The sequence below is a fragment of the Lithobates pipiens genome, unplaced genomic scaffold (genome assembly GCF_037356315.1).
Source record: "Lithobates pipiens isolate NorthernLeopardFrog02 unplaced genomic scaffold, aLitPip1_a1.2 Scaffold_28, whole genome shotgun sequence".
Lineage (NCBI taxonomy): Eukaryota > Metazoa > Chordata > Amphibia > Anura > Ranidae > Lithobates > Lithobates pipiens.
Window position 1 is genome coordinate 53,804,384 of NW_027507789.1, and position 20,276 is coordinate 53,824,659.

Genomic DNA, 20,276 nt, shown 5'->3' on the forward strand with positions numbered 1-20,276 from the left:
ATAAGCCTTATTTTCAGGGTAGGGCTTATTTTCAGGGAAACAGGGTAGGGCTTATTTGGGGAGTAGGGCTTATATTGCAGCCATCACCGACAATCACGCTAGGTCTTATTTTTGGGGAAACAGGGTAGGAAATTAAGTAACAATCTATACAATTTGTGTTTAAGTGGGTTTTAATCTGCCACAGGTTCTATCAGCAGTTTCTTTGACGAGAGAGGGTCCTTGGAGTATGGATATCTGTGATCTTCAGCTAGCTATGGTGGGGCCCATAGATGTTACTGTGCAGTAGCAAGGCAATAAAGCTGAATGGAATAGATGTTGTATTTTCCCCAGCAAAGGCCCTCCAACTAAGCAGATATAAAGGTGTCTGCATGCAATGTCTAAGTGTCAGAGATAAGATTTGCCCGCTCACCAATCCAACCAATACACGAATCTTGGTAGACAGCATGTGAAATGAAAGAAAAGAAGGCTGGCCTTCTGCATTATCCATCAAATATTTATTAGAAACTCAAAATTAACAATAACTTCTCACAAACAGAGGTGTAAAAAAAAAATCTATGGTCAGGCCACACACGTGGCTAAATTATCCCAGACCACCTGAAGCTTCAAGCATGGGGGGGAACTGGACCAGTTCCCGCCTGGCTAACGTGTTTCGAAGGACAATCCTTCTTCTTCAGAGCCTCTCCTTGCATAGGCTATTAAATGTCTGCAGTGAGTTGTGAGGTGCCCTACTGGCAATCTGAAGGTCCAAAAGTCCAGCAATGACTGCGTGGATGTGGACCTGATCAGCAACGCAGAGGATGCAGTGACAGCGACAGCAACCCTCTGCCTAGCGATGCAGCCCCCAGGGTTGCTGATGCCCACCAACAGCACCCGGAGTGACAGCCCCTTGTTTTTGAGGCTCTAAATCCCGTTCAATTTATCTGTTTGCCCAGAATTCCCCGGAGTTTCAACATGCTGGAACTTGTTGTTTTTAACTGTATTAGGTGTAGTATAAATCCAGGTGACCATCTTGGGTCAGGCAGAGTCTATTTAGAACCCCCGGCTCCCAAGTTTAGTACACATTTTCTGAGTGGTCAGAGTAGGGACAGGTCAGCCATCTGTCAGGGACAGTGCTTGGCATCAGGGAAAGGTTATGGAGGAATAGGGAAAGTGCAGGCACACGTAATCCTTCCTGGAAGCCTCCCCATTTGGGTGTAGACCGGGCAGGCTGTATTCCAGTCCTTGAGATAGACGCTGTCGGCACCTCTGAGTCACCAGTCTGCCGCCACACTGCTGTTAGGCCGCGTACACACGCGCGGACTGTTCGCCCAACCTTGTCCGCTGAACAGTGTTTGGGCGGACAGTCCGCTCGTGTGTGGGGCTTCAGCGGACAGTTTCAGCGGACAGTTGGACGAACAAGGTCTTACAGAAATTCCGAAAAACTGTCCGCTGAAACAAGGTTTCAGCGGACTGTTCGCTCGTGTGTAGGCTTGTTCGGCCAACTAAGTCTCGCGCATGCTCAGAAAGGATTTCCACGTCGGAAGGTTGCATTGCAGTGTATAGGACGTCGTATTTTTCGTCCCGTCGTACGTGCCGTTCACGTCATCGCGCACGGTTTCAGCAAACTGTTCGTCCGTCGTGTGTGGCCATGTCCGTCCATGCTAAGTTTGAGCGGACTGTTTGCCGAAACTGTTGGACGGAGAAAGTTGGGCGAACAGTCCGCGCGTGTGTACGCGGCCTTACTACTTGTAAAGTGCTCCCCGGTCAGGTCTGCTTATATTGCTGCTACAGTAGATTCCGGTTACTGCACTTGGACTCCGTGTGTTTTCTTCCTGCCACATCACGCTGCGCTTCCCACACGCTGCTCTCGTGCACAATGCTGGATCATGTTCGGGCTCAGGTACTTATAAGTGGGGGCTGGGGGGATTCCCTGGCACAGAAGGTTTTTTACTATAATGCATAGAATGCCAAAAGCTCCAATTTTCTGGAAACCATCTCTGACATTTCTATAACCAGGGGATTAACAATTGCCATTGCTGCAAGGAAATCCTAGAACCTCCACTCAAGCTAGAACTGTCCTGTGGCAATAGCATTGGTGACCTCCTGATTTTTAATAACTGACAGGGAGAAGGGAGGGGATAATGTTATCAGAAAGTGGGGCTACGCTGCTTGTAGCTTACAGCTGACTGTAAAGTTTACATTCAGTTGCTTCATAAAAATAGTAATAGTGTTTACCGCAGATAGTAGTAACAGATTTTATTTGTGGGCTATTTTTGAAAACTTAAAAGAGAAGTATGTGAATTTAAAAAAATAAACTTTTATACTTACTGTATCTAGGTGGATGATCCCCGCCACCTGAAAGACTGAGAACCGACCGAGAACTGAGAAGTGTGACAGAAGTCACTGGCTCTCTGTTCTGCTCCTCCAGTGCTCACTGGAGTGCAGAGCTGTGGAGAGGGAGGGAGCTGCTAGCTCAGGCTCTCAGCGGCATGCTGAGAATCTAAGACAGCTGCCGGTCCAGGCATTTGGGTGGATCCCGACATTAAAGTTGGGATTCCTCCAGAGCTTGGACTGGCTAAGTGACATCAGGCTACAGCAGACTTTAGCCTACTGTCGGCTGAATAAGCCCTTGTACACACGGTCGGACATCCCGACAGAAAATGTCCGATCGGACCGTGTTGTCGTATAATCCATATAATCGTGGTGTCTGGTCTCCATTGGACTGTTTCCGTCGGAATATCCGACGGACCAAGTTTTCCAGCTGGGCTATAAAATTTTCCGACAACATGATCCGATAGGACCTTGTCCGATCATGTGTAGAGAATTCCGATCGGACAAAGTGCCACGCATGCTCAGATCAAATTCCTACACCAAAGCTATTGGCTACTAGCCTGAACGTAGTCCCGTCGTAACTAAATAATGTCACCGCGTTCTGAACGATCGGATTTTCCGACAACTTTGTCCGACCGTGTGTATGCAACAGTCTCTGACAAAATCCGTCGGACAAAATCCGACAGATTTGGTTGTCGGAATGTCCGACCGCGTGTACAAGGGCTAAGGGTCACAGGAGTGCAGCAGAACTATGTGCACACTTGTAACCCACAGGAGAAGTATAGCCAAAATAGTTTTGGCCCTACTTCTCTTTTAAGTATTAGAAATTTAGTTCTATATGTTTGATATCATGTAAAGTACATTTAACCACTTCAGCCCTGGAAGATTTGGCTGCTCAATGACCAGAGTTTTTTTTTTGCGATACGGCACTGCGTTGCTTTAACTGACAATTGCGTGAACGTGCGATGTTGTACCCAAATAAAACGTAATTTTTTCCCCACAAATAGCTTTCTTTTGGTGGTATTTGATCATCTCTGTGTGGTTTTTATTTTTTGCGCTGTAAACAAAAAAAGCGTAAATTAAAAAAAAAAAAACCCACAATAATTTTATACTTTTTGCTATAATAAATATCCCCGTTTTTTTTTAGACTATTTTTTTTCTCAGTTTAGGCCGATATGTATTCTTCTACATATTTCTGATCGCAATATGTGTATATTGATTGGTTTGTGCAAAAAAATAGGGGATAGAGCATTTTTATTATAATTTTTTTTTTTACTATTAATGGCGGCGATCTGTGATTTTTATTGTGACTGCGACATTATGGCGGACACATCGGACACTATTGTCACATTTTTGGGACAATTAACAATTATACAGCGATCAGTGCTATAAAAATGCACTGATTACTGTTTAAATGTCACTGGTGGGGAATGGGTTAACACTAGGGAGCAATCAAGGGGTTAACTGTGTTCCCTGACTGTGTGTTCTAACTGTAGGGGGAGGGGACTGACTGGAGGAGATGACAGATCATGGTTCCTAGTTATTCGGAACTCACGATCTGTCTCTGCTCACAGAACAGAGCAGGGATTTGTGTGTTTACACACACACGTCCCTGTTCTGCCTCTAGTGCCCATGATCGTTTGTGGCCAGCTGTCATCAGGACCGCCAGCCACAAGCATCGGCAACCCCGCAGTGCAGCGGGCATGTGCACGCCCCACCGGCACCACTCGCACACCTGCTATTCCGTTTGAAGGAGCCAACGTATAGCTATGACAGCTCGCCAGATGGTGCCGACCTGCCGCAGTTTAATGATGGTGGCTGGTCGGCAAGAGGTTAAAAGAAGCAAAAGAAAATCCCAAATTTTAAGTTGGCACAATACAAGTAATAGGAGAAATCTTCCAATGGGGACACTAATTCTGGTGACCCTGATGACACATCGGAATTCCATCACTTTAGAGGGCCTTTCTCTTCCTTCCTGTTTTAACTATGGGACAAGAAGTGGAGGTAAAGCCCCCCCAATAGGACACAGATGGCAAAACAAGCCTAACAGAGGTTATAACCCTCCCTTACTATATCCAAAATGAAAAAGAAAAATTTGCCTTCAGTTTCACTTTTAATACGGCTCTCCTGCTTTTTCCTGTACTTTATGTTTATCCATAGTAGTGTCAGTCATGTTACCCTTATCACAGCATGAAGGGCAAACCAATTAGCCCTTTCCTCTTGAATTCCACAAGGTAACTGGAACACAGCATGAGGAAGCAAGCTGACCATAATTATTCCCTGGATGTGGTTATTTCTTTAAATCCCAAGTTAAGTTTTATCACTGGAACATTTCTGTACACTCTTCATTTTTTTTTTTTAACTGTATTTCACTACCATTGCTAACCTCTTTGATGCCAGTTCACATCACTGTGCCCTTCTAACCCCATTCACCCTGCTAACCTGCTTGTCAGAGCAACTCACAAAAGCTTCAGCGATGAAGCAGCAGGAAAACCTAAAACTGTAAATCCAAAATTGTATAAGGAATACAAAATATTGGCAACATGAAGTCATTTTTTTAAGAGTTTAAAATAAATTGTATAAGCTAATAGGAAGTATCTGTGTTTTTAACATTTTAAGGCAATAATTTTCCCGTAAAAGCGTACAAAAGGCATTGATAATGGTAAAAGTGGTCCAGCTGCCAGTGGTGACATTGCATCAGGAAACTCTTTTAATTTAAGGCACCTCTATGGCACAATATTTTGCATTCTTGGCAGATCCTTGTGGCCTAATGGGAAGTATAATAGTCTATGGTTATGTTTTACATCTTTTAAAGGTTTATTACTTTTTTACCTGATATTTTTTTACCTCTCTTTCTATTCTAATATGTATATATTATTAGTAGTATTTTATATTATAATACGATATAATATATTATATTATAATACATTATATTATGTTTCTTATAGTTACTTAGTTAGTCAGGTTTAGGGATGAGCTTCGTGTTCGAGTCGAACATACGTTCGACTCGAACATCGGCTGTTCGTCCGTTCGGCGAAGTCCGAACATTTTGGTCCGTTCGTGCCAAATTCGTGTGGCGCTCACGGCCCACAATGCATTGCGATGGCGCAGTGCATTGCTGGCTCATGATTGGCCAAGCATGCACTGTGACCCCACATGCTTGGCCAATCGCAGCGCCAGCAGCGAGGAGAGCCATGATTGGCCACAGGCAGGATGCCTGTGGCCAATCATAGCTCAGACTGTGTAGTGCACGCCCCACACTATATAAGGCCGCCAGCGCGGCGGCCTTGTGTAGTGTGTTGGCGTCTGAAGCAGTGGGTGTTCTGTGTACCTTCAACACAGTACACACCGATCGTTTTCGGCCGATTTTCGATCTTGCTGTTGTGTAGTGGTTGTTGTCTGCGTGCCCTGACAGCAGTATACACCGCTATATTCACCTCACCTATATAGCTAGTGATCTATCTTTTATAATAGAGCTTGCAGTCAGTAGTGTTAGGAGCTTGTGCGTGCTGTCTGCGTGCTCTGTACCCAGTACATACCGCTATATCCACCTACATAGCTGTTCTCTATTTGAGCCCACTTGCCATCTGCAGGAGTTATTGGAAGTTGTGTGTGCCTCCAGCACAGCACAGTATACATCTGTATATACCCCTTTATCTCTAGTGTTCTATAATAAAGGCATCTGCAGGAGTTAGTAGGTGTTCTGTGTACCTTCAACACAGTACACACTGATTGTTTTCGGACGATTTTCGATCTTGCTGTTGTGTAGTGGTTGTTGTCTGCGTGCCCTGACCGCAGTATACACCGCTATATTCACCTCACCTATATAGCTAGTGAGAGCCACCTATCAGTGGTACCTATCAGTGCCCCTTAGTGCCACCCATCTGTGCCACCCATCCGTGCCATCTTATCTGTGCCCGTCTTTGCCCATCAGTGCCGCCTTATCTGTGCCCATCGGTGCCGCCTTATCTGTGCCTATTAGTGCCGCCTTAACTATGCCTATCAGTGCCCACCAGTGCAGCCTATCAGTGCCCACCAATGCAGCCTATCAGTGCCCACCAGTGCAGCCTATCAGTGCCGCCTCACTAGCGCACTTCAATGAAGGAGAAAAATGACCTGTTTGCTAAATTTTAGAACAAACTATTAAACATGATTTTTTTTTTGCATATTTTTTTGTTTGTTTAGCAAAAAATAAAACTCCCAGCTGTGATTAAATACCACCAAAAGAAAGCTCTATTTGTGGGAAAAAAATGATAAAAATTTCATTTGGGTACAGTGTTGTATGCCCGCGCAATTGTCATTCAAAGTGCATCAGCGCTGAAAGCTGAAAATTGGTCTGGGACTGAGGGGGGTTTAAGTGCCCAGTAAGCAAGTGGTTAAAAATGTACCAGTTGAAAATTACAAACAGATTCAACTTAACACAACAAACCTACACAGTCCCTGTCTTGTTTGCACCGCCTGTATACTGCTGTTCTGAGTATATAGGGCCTGGGGGCCACACGCATTTCCTTTTTTTAATATGGGTATGGGGTTCCCCTTAATATGCGTACAAGACCCAAAGGGGCTGGTAATGGGCAGGGAGGGCTACCCATGCCATTTTTCTCAATGATTTTCAACCATATTGCAGGAACCAGATATAACATTAAAACCGCAAGCAGCTTTAAATGACGTTATTTCCGTTAAATGTCATTTTGTGCAGGGACTGTTCTAAACACAGGAAACACGTGGCACTTCACAGGCATACTACAGACACCCCCCAGGCACCATATTTAAAGCAATATTTCACTTTTTTTTCCACTTTAATCATCATTAAAATCAGTGTTCCCGCCAAAACGGCAGTTTTTAAAACTTTTTTTTGCATTGACCCATGTCCCCTGGGGCAGGAGCCAGGTCCCCAAACCCTTTTTAGCACAGTATCTTGCATATTAGCCGTTAAAATTAGCACTTTTAATTTCGAACGTTCGAGTCCCATAGACTTCAATGGGGTTCTAACGTTCGTACGAATTTGGGGTCCGTTCGAAAGTTCTGGTGCGAACCGAACCGGGGGGTGTTCGGCTCATCCCTAGTCAGGTTGAAAAAAAGAGTCCATCTAGTTCAACCAAAAAAAAAAATACAATCCCATATATACAATTCTATACCCACAGTTGATCCAGAGGAAGGCCAAAAACCCCAGCAAAGCGTGATCCAATTTGTTATAACAGGGGAAAAATTTATTTCTGATCCCCCGAGAGGCAATCAGATTTTCCCTGGGTAAACTTTACCTATAAATGTTAGTACCCAGTTATATTTTGTACATTTTTAGAAAGAATCCAGGCTTTTTTTAAAGCAATCTACTGAGCTTGCCAGAACCACCTCTTTAGGGAGTCTATTCCACATTTTCACAGCTCTTACTGTGAAGAAACCTGTCTGTATTTGGAGATGAAATCTCTGTGATGACCTTAAAGTTAATAACTCAACACCAAGTTCACTATATGGACCACTTGTACATGTTGATCATATCCCACCTTAATCTTCTCTTCTCCAGGGGGAACAAGTTCAGTTCCTCTAATCTTTCCTCATAGGTGAGCTCCTTCATGTCTCTTATCAGTTTGGTTGCCCTTCTCTTCACTTTCTCCAGTTCCCCGATATCCTTTTTGAAAACAGTGTTTCTGGCTGTTAGACCCTGGTGTTGTATCACTTGGTTTTGTTGCTTAAAAAAAGCCATTGATGTCAGATGACATAGTTATAGAAACACAAGAATTACTGCAGAAAAAGACCAAGTGATCCATCAAGTCTGTTCTATTTGTTGGGGGCGTTTTGGCAATTTTAATATAGATCTAGATTTGTCCCAAGCATGTTTTAAATCACTTAGGCACCATTCACACCTGGGGGTTTTAGGAAAAACGGGAAGAATCGGGCTATTCTGCCAGCGATTCCAGAATTGGGGCAAAATGCATGCTGTCATTACTTCCTAACGGCACAATTGTGGTGCAATTTTGGAGAGGTTGTTGCATGCTAAATTGTGCTGCCAACTGCAGTGCGGGAGGTGCTGTCGCCCAAAAGAAGCTCCTGCTCCTTTTTGAGTGACAAGCTTTGCACGCTGTGCTTTTGCCGTCACCTATTACATGGCAAAATCACACCAAATTTGAGGTGCCATTCAGAAAAAATGGCATCTCAAAGATATTCCTCTACAATTCTGGAATTGCGGGCAGAATCGTTTGATTCTGGCCACAATTCTGGAATACCCAGGTGTGAACGCAGCCTTACTGTTGACTGACTCACTACCTCTGCTGGAAGTCTATTTGAAGCATCAACTAAACTTTTGGTAAAATAATATGACTTTGTTGATAAAGATTGCAATGATAGTACTTACAAAGTGTTATAAACAAATAGTCAGTGTATCATTAGGGTTAGCTCTAGAGCTTGGTTTACATTTCAGGTTAGGGTTAGTGTTGAAGTTAGCGCTAGGGTTAAGATTAGCATTGTGCCACGTACACACGATCTGAATTTTGGTCGGAAAAACTGATGGTTTTCCCGATGGAATTCAGACGGGATTTCGCTCAAGCTGTCTTGTATACACATGGTCACACCAAATTCTGACCGTCAAGAACGTGGTGCTGTACAACACGTACGACGGGACCAGAAAAAGGGAGTTCAATACCCAGTAGCCAATAGCTTCCATCTTGTAGTTGAATCTGAGCATGCGTGAGTTTTTGCGTGTCGTAATTGCATACACGCAATCGGAATTTCCGATAGAAAGTTTTTCCATCGGGAAAATTGAGAACATGCTGTCAAATTTTTGCTGGTGGGAATTTGGCCAGCTAAATTCCGATGGAGCATACACAAGGTTGCATTTTCCAATGAAAATCTTCCATCGGTCTTTTGCTGGCCAAAATTCTGATTGTGTGTACGCAGCATTAGGGTTTGCACTTTTGAAGCAAGAACAGGTCATAAGATAATGCAAAGCAGCATTGTTGATGATCAGGAGTCATTCAGTCATTCTAAAAAAAACACATAAATGATGCCTTCAATATTAAAATGAACCCGAGTTTGCTATAAACTTCCAATTTCATTACTCCCTATTGGTGCCATGTATGGAAACCATGGCTTCTATGAGGACTTGGAGACTGACAAATTATAACCAAACAGGTCATGGTGAGATGGGCTTAAATGAGCCACAGAGCCTTCCACTGAACCAGTGTGAAGCCTTCTGAAAAATGGTGGTTATTGACAAGGACTTAGAGGAGCTACAGTCTTCTGTGTAATAAGTCAGCAGCTACAAAAGTGTCTACAAAACTTTTAATAAACAATCACTCATCTGTTGCAAGATCCAGCGATGTGCTCACCTCAGCCATTTTCATCTTTTTCATCTGTCCTCGTGCCGGAATGTTAACCGCGGGCACGCGGCTGTGACAGGTTGCGAGTCTCTCTGCGCAATGTGAATTGTGCTGTAGTCTTCTGGGACCTGTCCCGTGTCACAGAAGACTGCGGGGAGGGAGGAGGGAGGTGATCATAGAGGAAGTGGGAGCAGGTACCTGTCAAAATCAGGTACCCGCTCCCTAAAAGATCAGTTTCTTTACCGGGAGCAGGGGAGGAAGCCTTAAAGTGGAACTTCCCCTTTTGAGTGAAGCTCTGCCTTAAGTAGGATAGTAGACTAGGATAGCAGACAGAGCCATGCAAATCATTACTTTAAGCTACTGGGCCAACTGTGCAAACAGTTCATAGAGCAAATACATTCACATAGAAAAGAGTAGCAGTGCAGCCCCTGCTGCCTCTCCTTCAAGTGATGATGCCGCTCAAGTGGATATCAGTACAGCAAGTGAGGCGATAATTTGCAGCTCTAATTTCCTAAAACTGGAGAGTGCAAAATCTGGTGCAAAATCAATCAACATCCTGTTTTTTTTTTGTCAAAGCTTAATTGAACAAGCTGAAGTTAGAAACGGATTGGCTACCATGACCAGCTGCACCAGATTTTGCACTGTACAGTTTTAGTAAATAAACCCCTGTGTGTACCAGTTTTGGTAAATCTTCCCCTATGTGTTTTTTTAATTATATATGTTCATGGTGGATTCAGGGCCGGCGCTACAATTAGGCGATCTAGGCAACTGCAGAGGGCGTACTGTCACCTAGGGGCATAGCCACTGGGAGTCCTGGGTCAATGGCGGCAGGGGAGGGACAGCAAAGTGTCCTCAGGGTGCAGGCATCTATCTCCACAAGGTGGAGGCAGCGGGGAAGGTGAACAGCTAGGTCTGAGAGTCTGGGAGGGAGAAGAGCTCCATTGGCTCCTTTACACCTGAAAAGGCAAGGAGCAGCGGGCGCAGCATCCAATGCCTGGGAGCTCCTCCCAGAGCCTGGATTCCTTCTCTCTGTTCCATTATCTACAGTGACAGTGGCCCAGAGCCTTGGAGGACAGGCTGACTGGGGACCCAAAAGCACAATGACAGGCAGGAGGCGCAGACAGCTGGCAGGAGCAAAGAACCTCTGGATCAAGAAGACTGGGCCCTGCCCGCTGCACACATTCACCAGGCTCTGTCCATCCATCCTGGAGACAGCTTATTGTTGTTGTAAGGAGCTCTGTGGCTGTGCTTTCAAGCAGTGGTTGTTCGGTCTTCTGACCAGTAGGGGCAGTGTGTCAGTCGTGTACAGATGAAGTTGAATCTGTAGTCGGGTCCCCTGAGGCTGTGTGCACTGGATAGGTATGGGGGTAATATGTGTTTAGAGGAGATGATTGCTGTGTTATCAGGAGGTCCCATAGAACATGAAGAGTCAGTGTGCAGGAGGAAGGAAGGGGGAGTGCGGGGGTGGGGGGTTGCTGTGGAAGCACAGGGCTCAGCACGTCATCATCACAGCTTAACACCCAACCTTCATATTACTGTGTTCTAGATAGAATCTGGTGTTTACTTCCACTCACTTTTTATCCTGTGATCCCACCAGAATGAGATTTCCTGTCTGGTGACCCCCCGCCCCCCCCCCCCAAATTCCTGATCCTGGCACAGGAACAGCTATAAAAATATTGTCAGAGGTTTAACCCCTTTCTTGCTGTACTCTAAATGTGTTCTTGTCTGTGTAATGTTTCACATCATTTCCTGTACTATGTCTGCAGTCTCTGACTGTCTCCTGTAGTATGTTTGAAGTCTCTGACACTCTCCTGTAGTATATCTGCAATTTCTGACCATCTCCTGTAGAACATCTGCAGTCTCTGACCATCTCCTGTAGCCTATCTTCAGTCTTTGACTATCTCTTGTAGTATGTCTGCCGCGGTGGTGACCTTAGCAGCAATGGTCCATAGTGCACTGTGTCTTGGCAGGGTACCAGGTAGTCCAACTGGGAGCACCTCAAAAAGGAAGGAAGCTTTGAAGACACTTTTGTAGCTGCTTCCTTTTTTTTTTCACAGAAAACTGGAGCTCCTCTTTAAGTCCTTGTCAATACCCACAATTTCACAGAAGGCTTCACACTGGTTCAGTGGAAGGCTCTATAGCTTAAGTCCATCTCACCATGACCTGTTTGGTTAGAATTTGTCAGTCTCCAAGTTCTCATAGAAGCCATGGTTTCCATACACGGCACCAATCGGTAGGAATGAAATTGGAAGTTTTTAACAAACTCAGGTTCATTTTAATGTTGAAGGCATCATTTGACAATAATTGACTGCTGTTTCTTGTCTGTGTCTTTTATTGGCACGTTGCAGATTTTAATATACACTTGAATGACACATGTGATATGCGGTAAAACTGAAAACAGCAAGAATAATATAACATTACCATACAATAGTAAACATCATATAAGATAATAACTGAAATTACTAATTCCTTTCCCTGATAGCCTGTGGAGGAGGAAAAGAATATTGCTTACCTCCGATGCCATAGATGGGGAGAGATAGCATCTAGGCTGCTGGCATGATATTGAACATGCTAATCCCTGTGGCTGTTTCACTTCCTGACTAAAGAGGATATGATGATTTTTACATCACTTCCTAAGTGGCTGGATAGTTTCTCTCATAAACTATATTAATGTTTGGCCAGTAGGTGACGCAAGCATAAAAGCTAACCTAGAACAAACATAATTTATAGCTTAATAATGCAACAACACAATATACAAATTAAACGACAAGGTGAATTCTCTTTTCTGGACCTCAGGATAGAGAAAAGTATCCTGGAGACATAACAAAAATGTTTACATTTTATTATCTTTTGGGGGTGCAAGTAGCTGGTCTCGCCTAGGGCACAAAATAATCTAGCACTGGCCCTGGGTGGAATCCATCTTTGCTGATTACATATGCAGGTTTTGCTTCTCACGTTATAGTTTTGCAAAGCAGTTGCGGTAGTCGGATATAGCACACTGAAAGCAATACACATTCTGTATGGCTATGTGAGGTTTTGTTAAGAAAGGCGGCTGATAGATTACAGTGAAATACACATCAGTGACAGAAAAGAAGTTTACAAAATGGTGTATGAAATATGGAACAGCAACTATGCAAAAACACGAAAGCCACATCAGATAATGCTTCCAGTCAAACGTTATAATTCAGAATGTGTACAATCTATGAAAGCACTACACATTGACTGCTGCTCATATAATACATTTTAGTGTAAGCCTCGGTAAAACATGACAGCTTAGATCCTCTGGGCAGTCATGTTTTACAGAGATTTACAATAAAACATATTATCCATGAGCAGCAGTGAATGTGTGGTGCTTTCATGCATTATGAATTCTTCCGACTGATGACAGAATGTATGCTGCACTGAGGCTGCTGCTGGTGCATTAAAGGAGTTCCAAAAAACTGCAGCAGTTTGCTTTTTTTTGCCAAAATTTTATAGTACACAAAAATGTACTAAATACTAAGGCCTCATGCACACAGGAAATTCAAAAAAACGATCTGCAAAGCCACTGAAAAAAAATTCAGATTTTAACGTGTGTGGAAAATAAAAATATAGACATGGACAGAAAGTGGTTAACTGCCCTGCTGTGTCCTGCATAGCAATCTTGCAGGTGGCAAAGGGGAACTGGCAGGATCACTAGGTATTTAGCAGCTACATATTAAATTCAAATATTACAGGCTATGTTTACTAAAAAGTATGTGAATAACCCAACACACATTTTGAATCTGAATTTTTGGGGTAGCACACACTGGGTTTTCGTGTACTATTACAATAAAAATTCTGATAATTTTATTTCCTTTTGTGTTAAAGAGGAAGTAAACTCTCCCACTCTGCTCTTCTTTTCATTTAGTCCATTATAATAAGTAATTATCAGACTATAGCCACTGTAATCCAGCCCAAATCACATATTTCTTAATGTTTAAAGAAACTTAAAAAAAACTTGTCAACAGTGGAGTGTATTTCCACTCTTACATTGAGCACTTCCTGTACTGTTAACCAAGCCTCCTTCTCAATCCAATGTTTCTATGGCAACCCTGCTTCCCTGTTCATAGCTGACTTGTTTTATTTCATAGTTGTCTAATTGTCTAATGTTTGCCTTTGTCAGTCTTATCAGCTTCAGCTGATAAGACTGCAGCAATGGCCATGTTTACACTGCATGCGATGTCACATGGTCACATGGTGTGTAGGAGGAAGCTCTGAGTGATTCTGTAGTCTCCCGGGATTTCAGTGTTGTGTGCTGTAGGAAGTCCTGATAACAGATAGATAAGCACATAGAGAGTGTGCCGTAAAGTAGGGGAGATCTGGGCATTCTCAGTGACATCATTCTAAAGAACAAAAGATTACAAAAATACTAAGCAAATACTAAGCAATTAAGGAGATGTCTACAAGCAGTGTTCATTAGGGTTTTTTATGCTGATTTGCCTGGGACAAAGTTGTGGGGGAGAGTTTACAACCACTTTAAAAACAGAGAATGTGATAGAGTGCTATGACATTGTCATTATCCTTTCCATATTATACAAAAAAAAAAAAAAAAAACAGGATTTAGTGTATAGAGTTGGGCTTAAATGCATGCTTTGAGAGAAACATTTTTATTTGCCTTCAAAAGCATTTGTAGATGTTTCATTACTTTCCAGAATTCCTTGATCTGATACGTAACCTACATAACTGTTTATCCTTAAAATGATGTTTGGCTGTTTTCTTTTTGGGTCCCTGCATTTATTTAGTGCAAAGACTTTTTTTATATTTATTTATTTAATTTATTGTATCTATCTATCTATCTATCTATCTATCTATCTATATATATATATATATATATATATATATAAACAAAACATGGCAGATGTTTTAGATGTGTGCAATTTGTTACCCGGTAAATTTTAACTAATACTTTTCTTGTACACTAGAATTAGGATTTCAGAAGATAAGCGAGGGGACAGATGCGAAAAATGTAGATTGCGTTTGTCAAGAGGGCAAGCATTGCTCCAGCCAACAATGTGAGACGTGTGTATTGAATAAGCCCTGCACTCTAGGATTCGGAGTCACCCGGAAAGGTGAGAGAGTGCTGAATATTGTGGCAGGAAGTTCCTGGCCTCATGATGAATTTCAAAAGAAACATGTGTTGAGAAATATGGAAGCTGTGATTGCGGCCCTCTACTTCTCAAAAGTCTTGTTGCTTGGCTCCCATATTAAAAGATTTAAAAAAAATTTTTTATATAACATCTTTTAACAAAATAAACATTTAAAATATTATGCACAAAGTATTGTGGGTTTTCTAAAGAAAAAGCACCGCAGAAGCTGTTTTGCTTTCAGACTCTCTTTTTCTGATTGAAACATTGCAAGGCTTCCTTTGAAGAGAGGAAGGAAGGCAAGAGGACTTAAGCTCTTTGTTTAAATTTTGGTTTGAAATATTTAGCTCAGTAAGCAAAATCCAGCTGGAGCTAGAGAGTATAAAAGAGAAGAGTGGTGACTTTAATTGTAGCATTATGGTTACATTTAACCACTTACAGACCGGACCATTTAAGGCTTAAAAGCAGACCACTTTTTGCGAATCGGCACTGCATCGTTTTAACTGACAATTACGCGGTCGTGCGACGTGGCTTCCAAACAAAATTGACGTCCTTTTTTTCCCACAAATAGAGCTTTCTTTTGGTGGTAGTTGATCACCCCTGCAGTTTTTATTTTTTGCGCTATAAACAAAAATAAAGCGTCGATTTTGAAAAAAACGCATAATTTTTTACTTTTTGTTATAATAAATTTCCCCCAAAAATATATAAAAAAAAATTTTTTTCCCTCAGTTTAGGCTGATGCGTATTCTTCTACATATTTTTGGTAAAAAAAAAATCGCAAAAGTTATAGCGTTTACAAAATAGGGGATAGTTTTATGGCATTTTTATTAATAATTTTTTTTTTACTAGTAATGGCGGCGATCAGCAATTTTTATTGTGACTGCGACATTATGGCAGACACAGCGGACATTTTTGACACATTTTTGGGACCATTGTCATTTATACAGCAAAAGGTCGGGAAGTGGTTAATGAAGGTACAACATTTAGCAACTCACATGGTTGATGATTAAAAGAGGCACATCTAAGTATGCAGGCATCCGGGGTAAAGCTGTCTGCAATTGTGACCGGGAAGACTACCCTGCAGTAGAGCGATCTGAAAGCGAGGCTTGAACCACTTGTGGAACTCGGAGTGGAAGGGACGACGTCAGTGGCGGTGTGGAGGACGGTCTATGTGGACAGCTTTACCCCGGATGCCTGCATACTTAGATGTGCCTGTTTTAATCATCAACCATGTCAGTTGCTAAATGTTGTACCTTCATTAAATGTAACCATATTACTACACTTAGAGGCGCCTCTCTTCTCTTTTATACTCCGCTGTGACATGATGCTACTTGTATCAAGATATCACTTGTATATCAAGACATTACTTGTATATCAAGTCAAAATTTATTAAAATTTTGTTGCCTGCCTTGCAAAACGCTCTCAAACCAAGTTACTCTCAAACCAAGTTTTTACTGTACTATTTCTTATACCATTAAGCTTTTTATTAATAAAAGTATATCTTTTTTTTGTACTTGAGAATTTGTCAAATTATATGTGTAATTTGCAGTATGATGTCTGTAAAATCCCTTTGATCTTAAGGTATATGCAAAGGATAATAAATGAGGCTGAGAGCAAAGGAAGACCCTACCTAGTATTATTATAGCGTTCCTAATAATATAGTACAGTAAAGGTGTTTGATTAAATATGTCAAACTGAAATACATGGTTTAGTTATTATGCTTGCAATGTGCTAATTAATGGAATATCAATCAAAATAATTATTCTGTTTAATAAAACTACAGAAGCAATTAGCTATCTGAATTAAGACTGCTGTCAGTAGCAAGTTAGCCAGGTTACTGATATTAGGGTCTTTGGCATAGCAAGTATAAGACAGGAAAACATGTTCTGTATTAATTTAGTTTGCTATGTTTAAATATGATGTTCTTGTATAAGGAGACCTATACAAGGTCACAATATTAGTTTGCATCTGAGAAATGATGCAAAATATATATTGCATCATTAGATCTTATCTTAATACTGCTAGTTTGGGGAAAAAAAAGAAGAAAAAAAGACTGTCAGTAATGCCGTGTACACACGGTCAGACTTTCCAGCAGAAAAAGGCTGACGGAATCTTTTCATTGGATATTTCGATCGTGTGTACACTTTTTTTTGGAAAATTCTGATGGACCTAGAAATAGAATATGTTTTAAATCTTTCAGACGGAATCAATTCCGATCGGGAAAACCGTTCGTCTGTGTGCTGTTCCGACGGACCAAAAACAACACAAGGGCAGCCATTGGCTACTGGCTATTGAACTTCCTTTTTCTAGTCCCGTCATACATGTTATACGCCACTATTCTAGTTCTAGACGATCAGACTTTGGTGTGATCGCGTCTAGGCAAAACCGTTTCAGCGGAACTCTGTCGGAGTTTATTCTGACGGAAAAAACGGTTGTGTGTATGCGGCATAAGACAGCCTTGTCACATGGCCAGTCAAATTCGATTAAAAATTGTTCTCTGCCATGTTATGCATTTGTCATCTGCACGGTGTGCCCTGCATCATATACATAGAAAAGTGCCTACAGTTCATGCAAGATATGGAAAAATGGGGTTCTCTCGTGCTATCAAAGTGAAAAATATCTGAATGTGGTATGTCGGTTAGATTACTGTTAGACCTAAAGTGTATACCATGCACTTGAACAATAAATAAAAAGGTGATCAGTGCAAACTATATACCAAATATTACTACAAAGATGGAAAATCCTTGTTTGATATGTATTCTAATTCATAGATAAAGCGCGATAAATCAATAATTATATCAATACTAATGGTGAATCCTGATGCAAATTGCTGCTGTGCATGCAATTATTTAGCTGCTGTTATGCAATTATTGCAGTTTTGCACAGCAGCTAAATAATTGCATGCACAGCAGCAATTTGGATTTTGATTCACCATTAGTATTGATATAATTATTGATTTATTGCACTTTATCTATGAATTAGAATACATATCAAACAAAGATTTTCCATCTTTGTAGTAATATTTGGTATATAGTTTGCGCAGTTCATGCAAGATGCTGTAAAGAATTATTGGATTGTTTCACCAAACCATCATAAGGAAATAAAGATCTTCCCCAGCACACCTTGGTATGGTGCCTTGAGAAATGGATCCCAAACCATTGACTTATGATCCCTTTTGCTTTAAATTAATAGAAGAAGACCATCAGAATACCAAGATGTGAGTGTGAAGATTCCTATTTCCTGCATTTTATGAATGACTTTTCAGTCATAGTTTGGAATAGAATAGTCACTGCAGTGTCCAGCAGATACCGACAACTGATTTACATTTTAAATGGTCCCCCCTGTATCATACAATCATTCTCTGTTTTTTTTTAAAAGTCCTTTTGTTTTCTTCAGCTGAAAGATATTCAGACACTGAGTGTGCACCATGTCAAAATGGAACCTTCTCTAATGTTTCATCGGACACAGAGCCCTGTAAGGATTGGAAAAGGTAAGACATATGCAGAATGACAAATACTGTACATACCAGGCAGAAAGTATTTACGAACCATTCACATCTTAAGCCTCGTGCACACGATTGGATTTTCTGATGGGAAATGTTCAATTACAGGCTGTTGACGGAAAATCCGCGGACAAATGTGGGCTAGTATGTTTTAAAATTTTCCACGGGCAAATGTCTGTTGTTGGATTTTCCGAGCGTGTGTGCACAAGTCCATCTGACAAAAGTCCAAAGTAAAAAAACACATGGTAGGAAGCAGAAGCGGTTGGTCTTGTAAACTAGTGTTCGTAATGGAGAATTAACATTCTTGATGTGGCAAATTATGAAATCTCGAAATGCAGCCCACAATTCTCTTCTTCTTTCATGGGATAATAATGACGCTGCTTTGCTGGTGATACTGATGGAGTTATTGCAAACAAATTTTCAAAGGCTTTTTTTTTCTGGTGGTATCAAGAATAATTATTTTTTTTGGGCAAGTTACCACAACACCATTATCCCGGAATTTTTAAGTTCAAAGATACAACTATGTTGGTGTCCTTTGTTAATTTTACATTGTTTTTTTATGTAACTGCCTACTCCCAAATTGTCATTTGAAGTAAAACGCATAGCCGAGTATTATTCTACACAACTTTTTTATTGTGCATTAAAAAAAAAAAAAAAAAAAAAAAATTAGACATGCTATCTGCCAATAGAACTTAACCAAAAAGTGCATTCTATGCATTCAAAAATATAGAAATCAAATCATTATTCAACCAAAAAATTTATGTCAAAGCAATAACTCGAAAGCCAATAATAAATAACACGTTATCTCCTCCGATTCTGCAACATGTCTGGTTGAGGAATGGCCGTTCAGAAACGAACTGAAAAGCGTGAAATGAAAAGTGCAAAATGAAAAGTGCGGATCAACACCCACCAAACTTCTACCAACACGTATTTAGCAGAAGGAGCCCAAAGGGTGGCGCTAAAGAGCTGAAAAACAAAGTAGTACGTCACTACGTTCATAATTGTTGGCCAACAATTATGTGACCGTGTGTATGCAAGACAAATTTGGGCCAACACCCTTCGGACAAAATTCCACGGTTTTGTTGGTGGAAAATCCGATCGTGGGTACAGACAGAGCTTTAGAACTGTGTTGAGGAGTCTTAATGAATGGACTGCTAAAGCACCACAATGCAGGCAAAGACAAACATGCACCATTTTTTCAAAGCACCACACCAAACTCAGATGCGGTGCAGTGTGGTGCGCTACAGGCAGGATTACTGTCCACAACTATATTAGTATTGGGGTGCCATTCAAAATTGAAGAAACCATGCATTACCACAGGGTATTATAAAGGGCTCCTAAAAGCTAATTTGATCCTAATGATAAAAGTCTACACTGCAATTATCAGCTGTGTGACCAATTTTGTTAAGTTGTGTGTGTAGAGATGTTGGAAGTATCAATTGTATCAAATGAAGCAGATTTTCACTGTTGGTTTAGTGTGTCCACATCCTCCAAGAACAAGTACATTTAAAAAAAGTTATATTTGAAAAAAGGCGCTTGAGTTCTTCTACAGCAGGAGAATTAAATCAAAATTCACGGAGGTCCGATCAGTAAAATTTTCTTTCAGCAGAGGTCCAAATTGCACTTTTGTGCGATGACTCAGATCCTTCGCATGACAGCCATCTCCTCCTATATCACAATACTGTTCTTATATCAGTGTCCTCGGTTCCTTGCACACCAAAGTCCCCCACTTGCCTTCACAGTTTCCCCTTCACAGTAGTGTCCTCAGTAGATATGTGTGCGCCATCAATAAATTTGTTTTGTTCCGTTCTGTTTTGTATTAATTCGTATTTCGTAATTTCTGTCCGAAATTCCATTTGGATTCGTACAAAATACGAATTTTCGTTAGGTTTGTTAACTTTTCGTAATAATTGCGAACGTTTATTATGATGAATTTATCATTATGAGGGGCTCCCACCATCCCTGTGCTGTGCCGACTTCCTGGGTTTCATCATAACGAATAATCGTAATTAACAAAAATTCTTATTTTGTCCGATTCTGAAT

The 20,276-nt window shown here is 41.3% G+C and overlaps 1 protein-coding gene across 2 annotated transcripts in view; it reads left to right on the forward strand.

The window, feature by feature from the left end:
• CD40 (CD40 molecule) overlaps nucleotides 1-20,276 on the forward strand; it is a 170,341-nt gene that overhangs the window by 93,405 nt on the left and 56,660 nt on the right. For both annotated transcript variants that reach the window (XM_077459246.1, XM_077459247.1), the window contains exons 5-6: nucleotides 14,570-14,716; nucleotides 18,128-18,221. In XM_077459246.1, coding sequence (XP_077315372.1) covers nucleotides 14,570-14,716; nucleotides 18,128-18,221 — 241 coding nt within the window. The remainder of the gene's footprint in view (nucleotides 1-14,569; nucleotides 14,717-18,127; nucleotides 18,222-20,276) is intronic.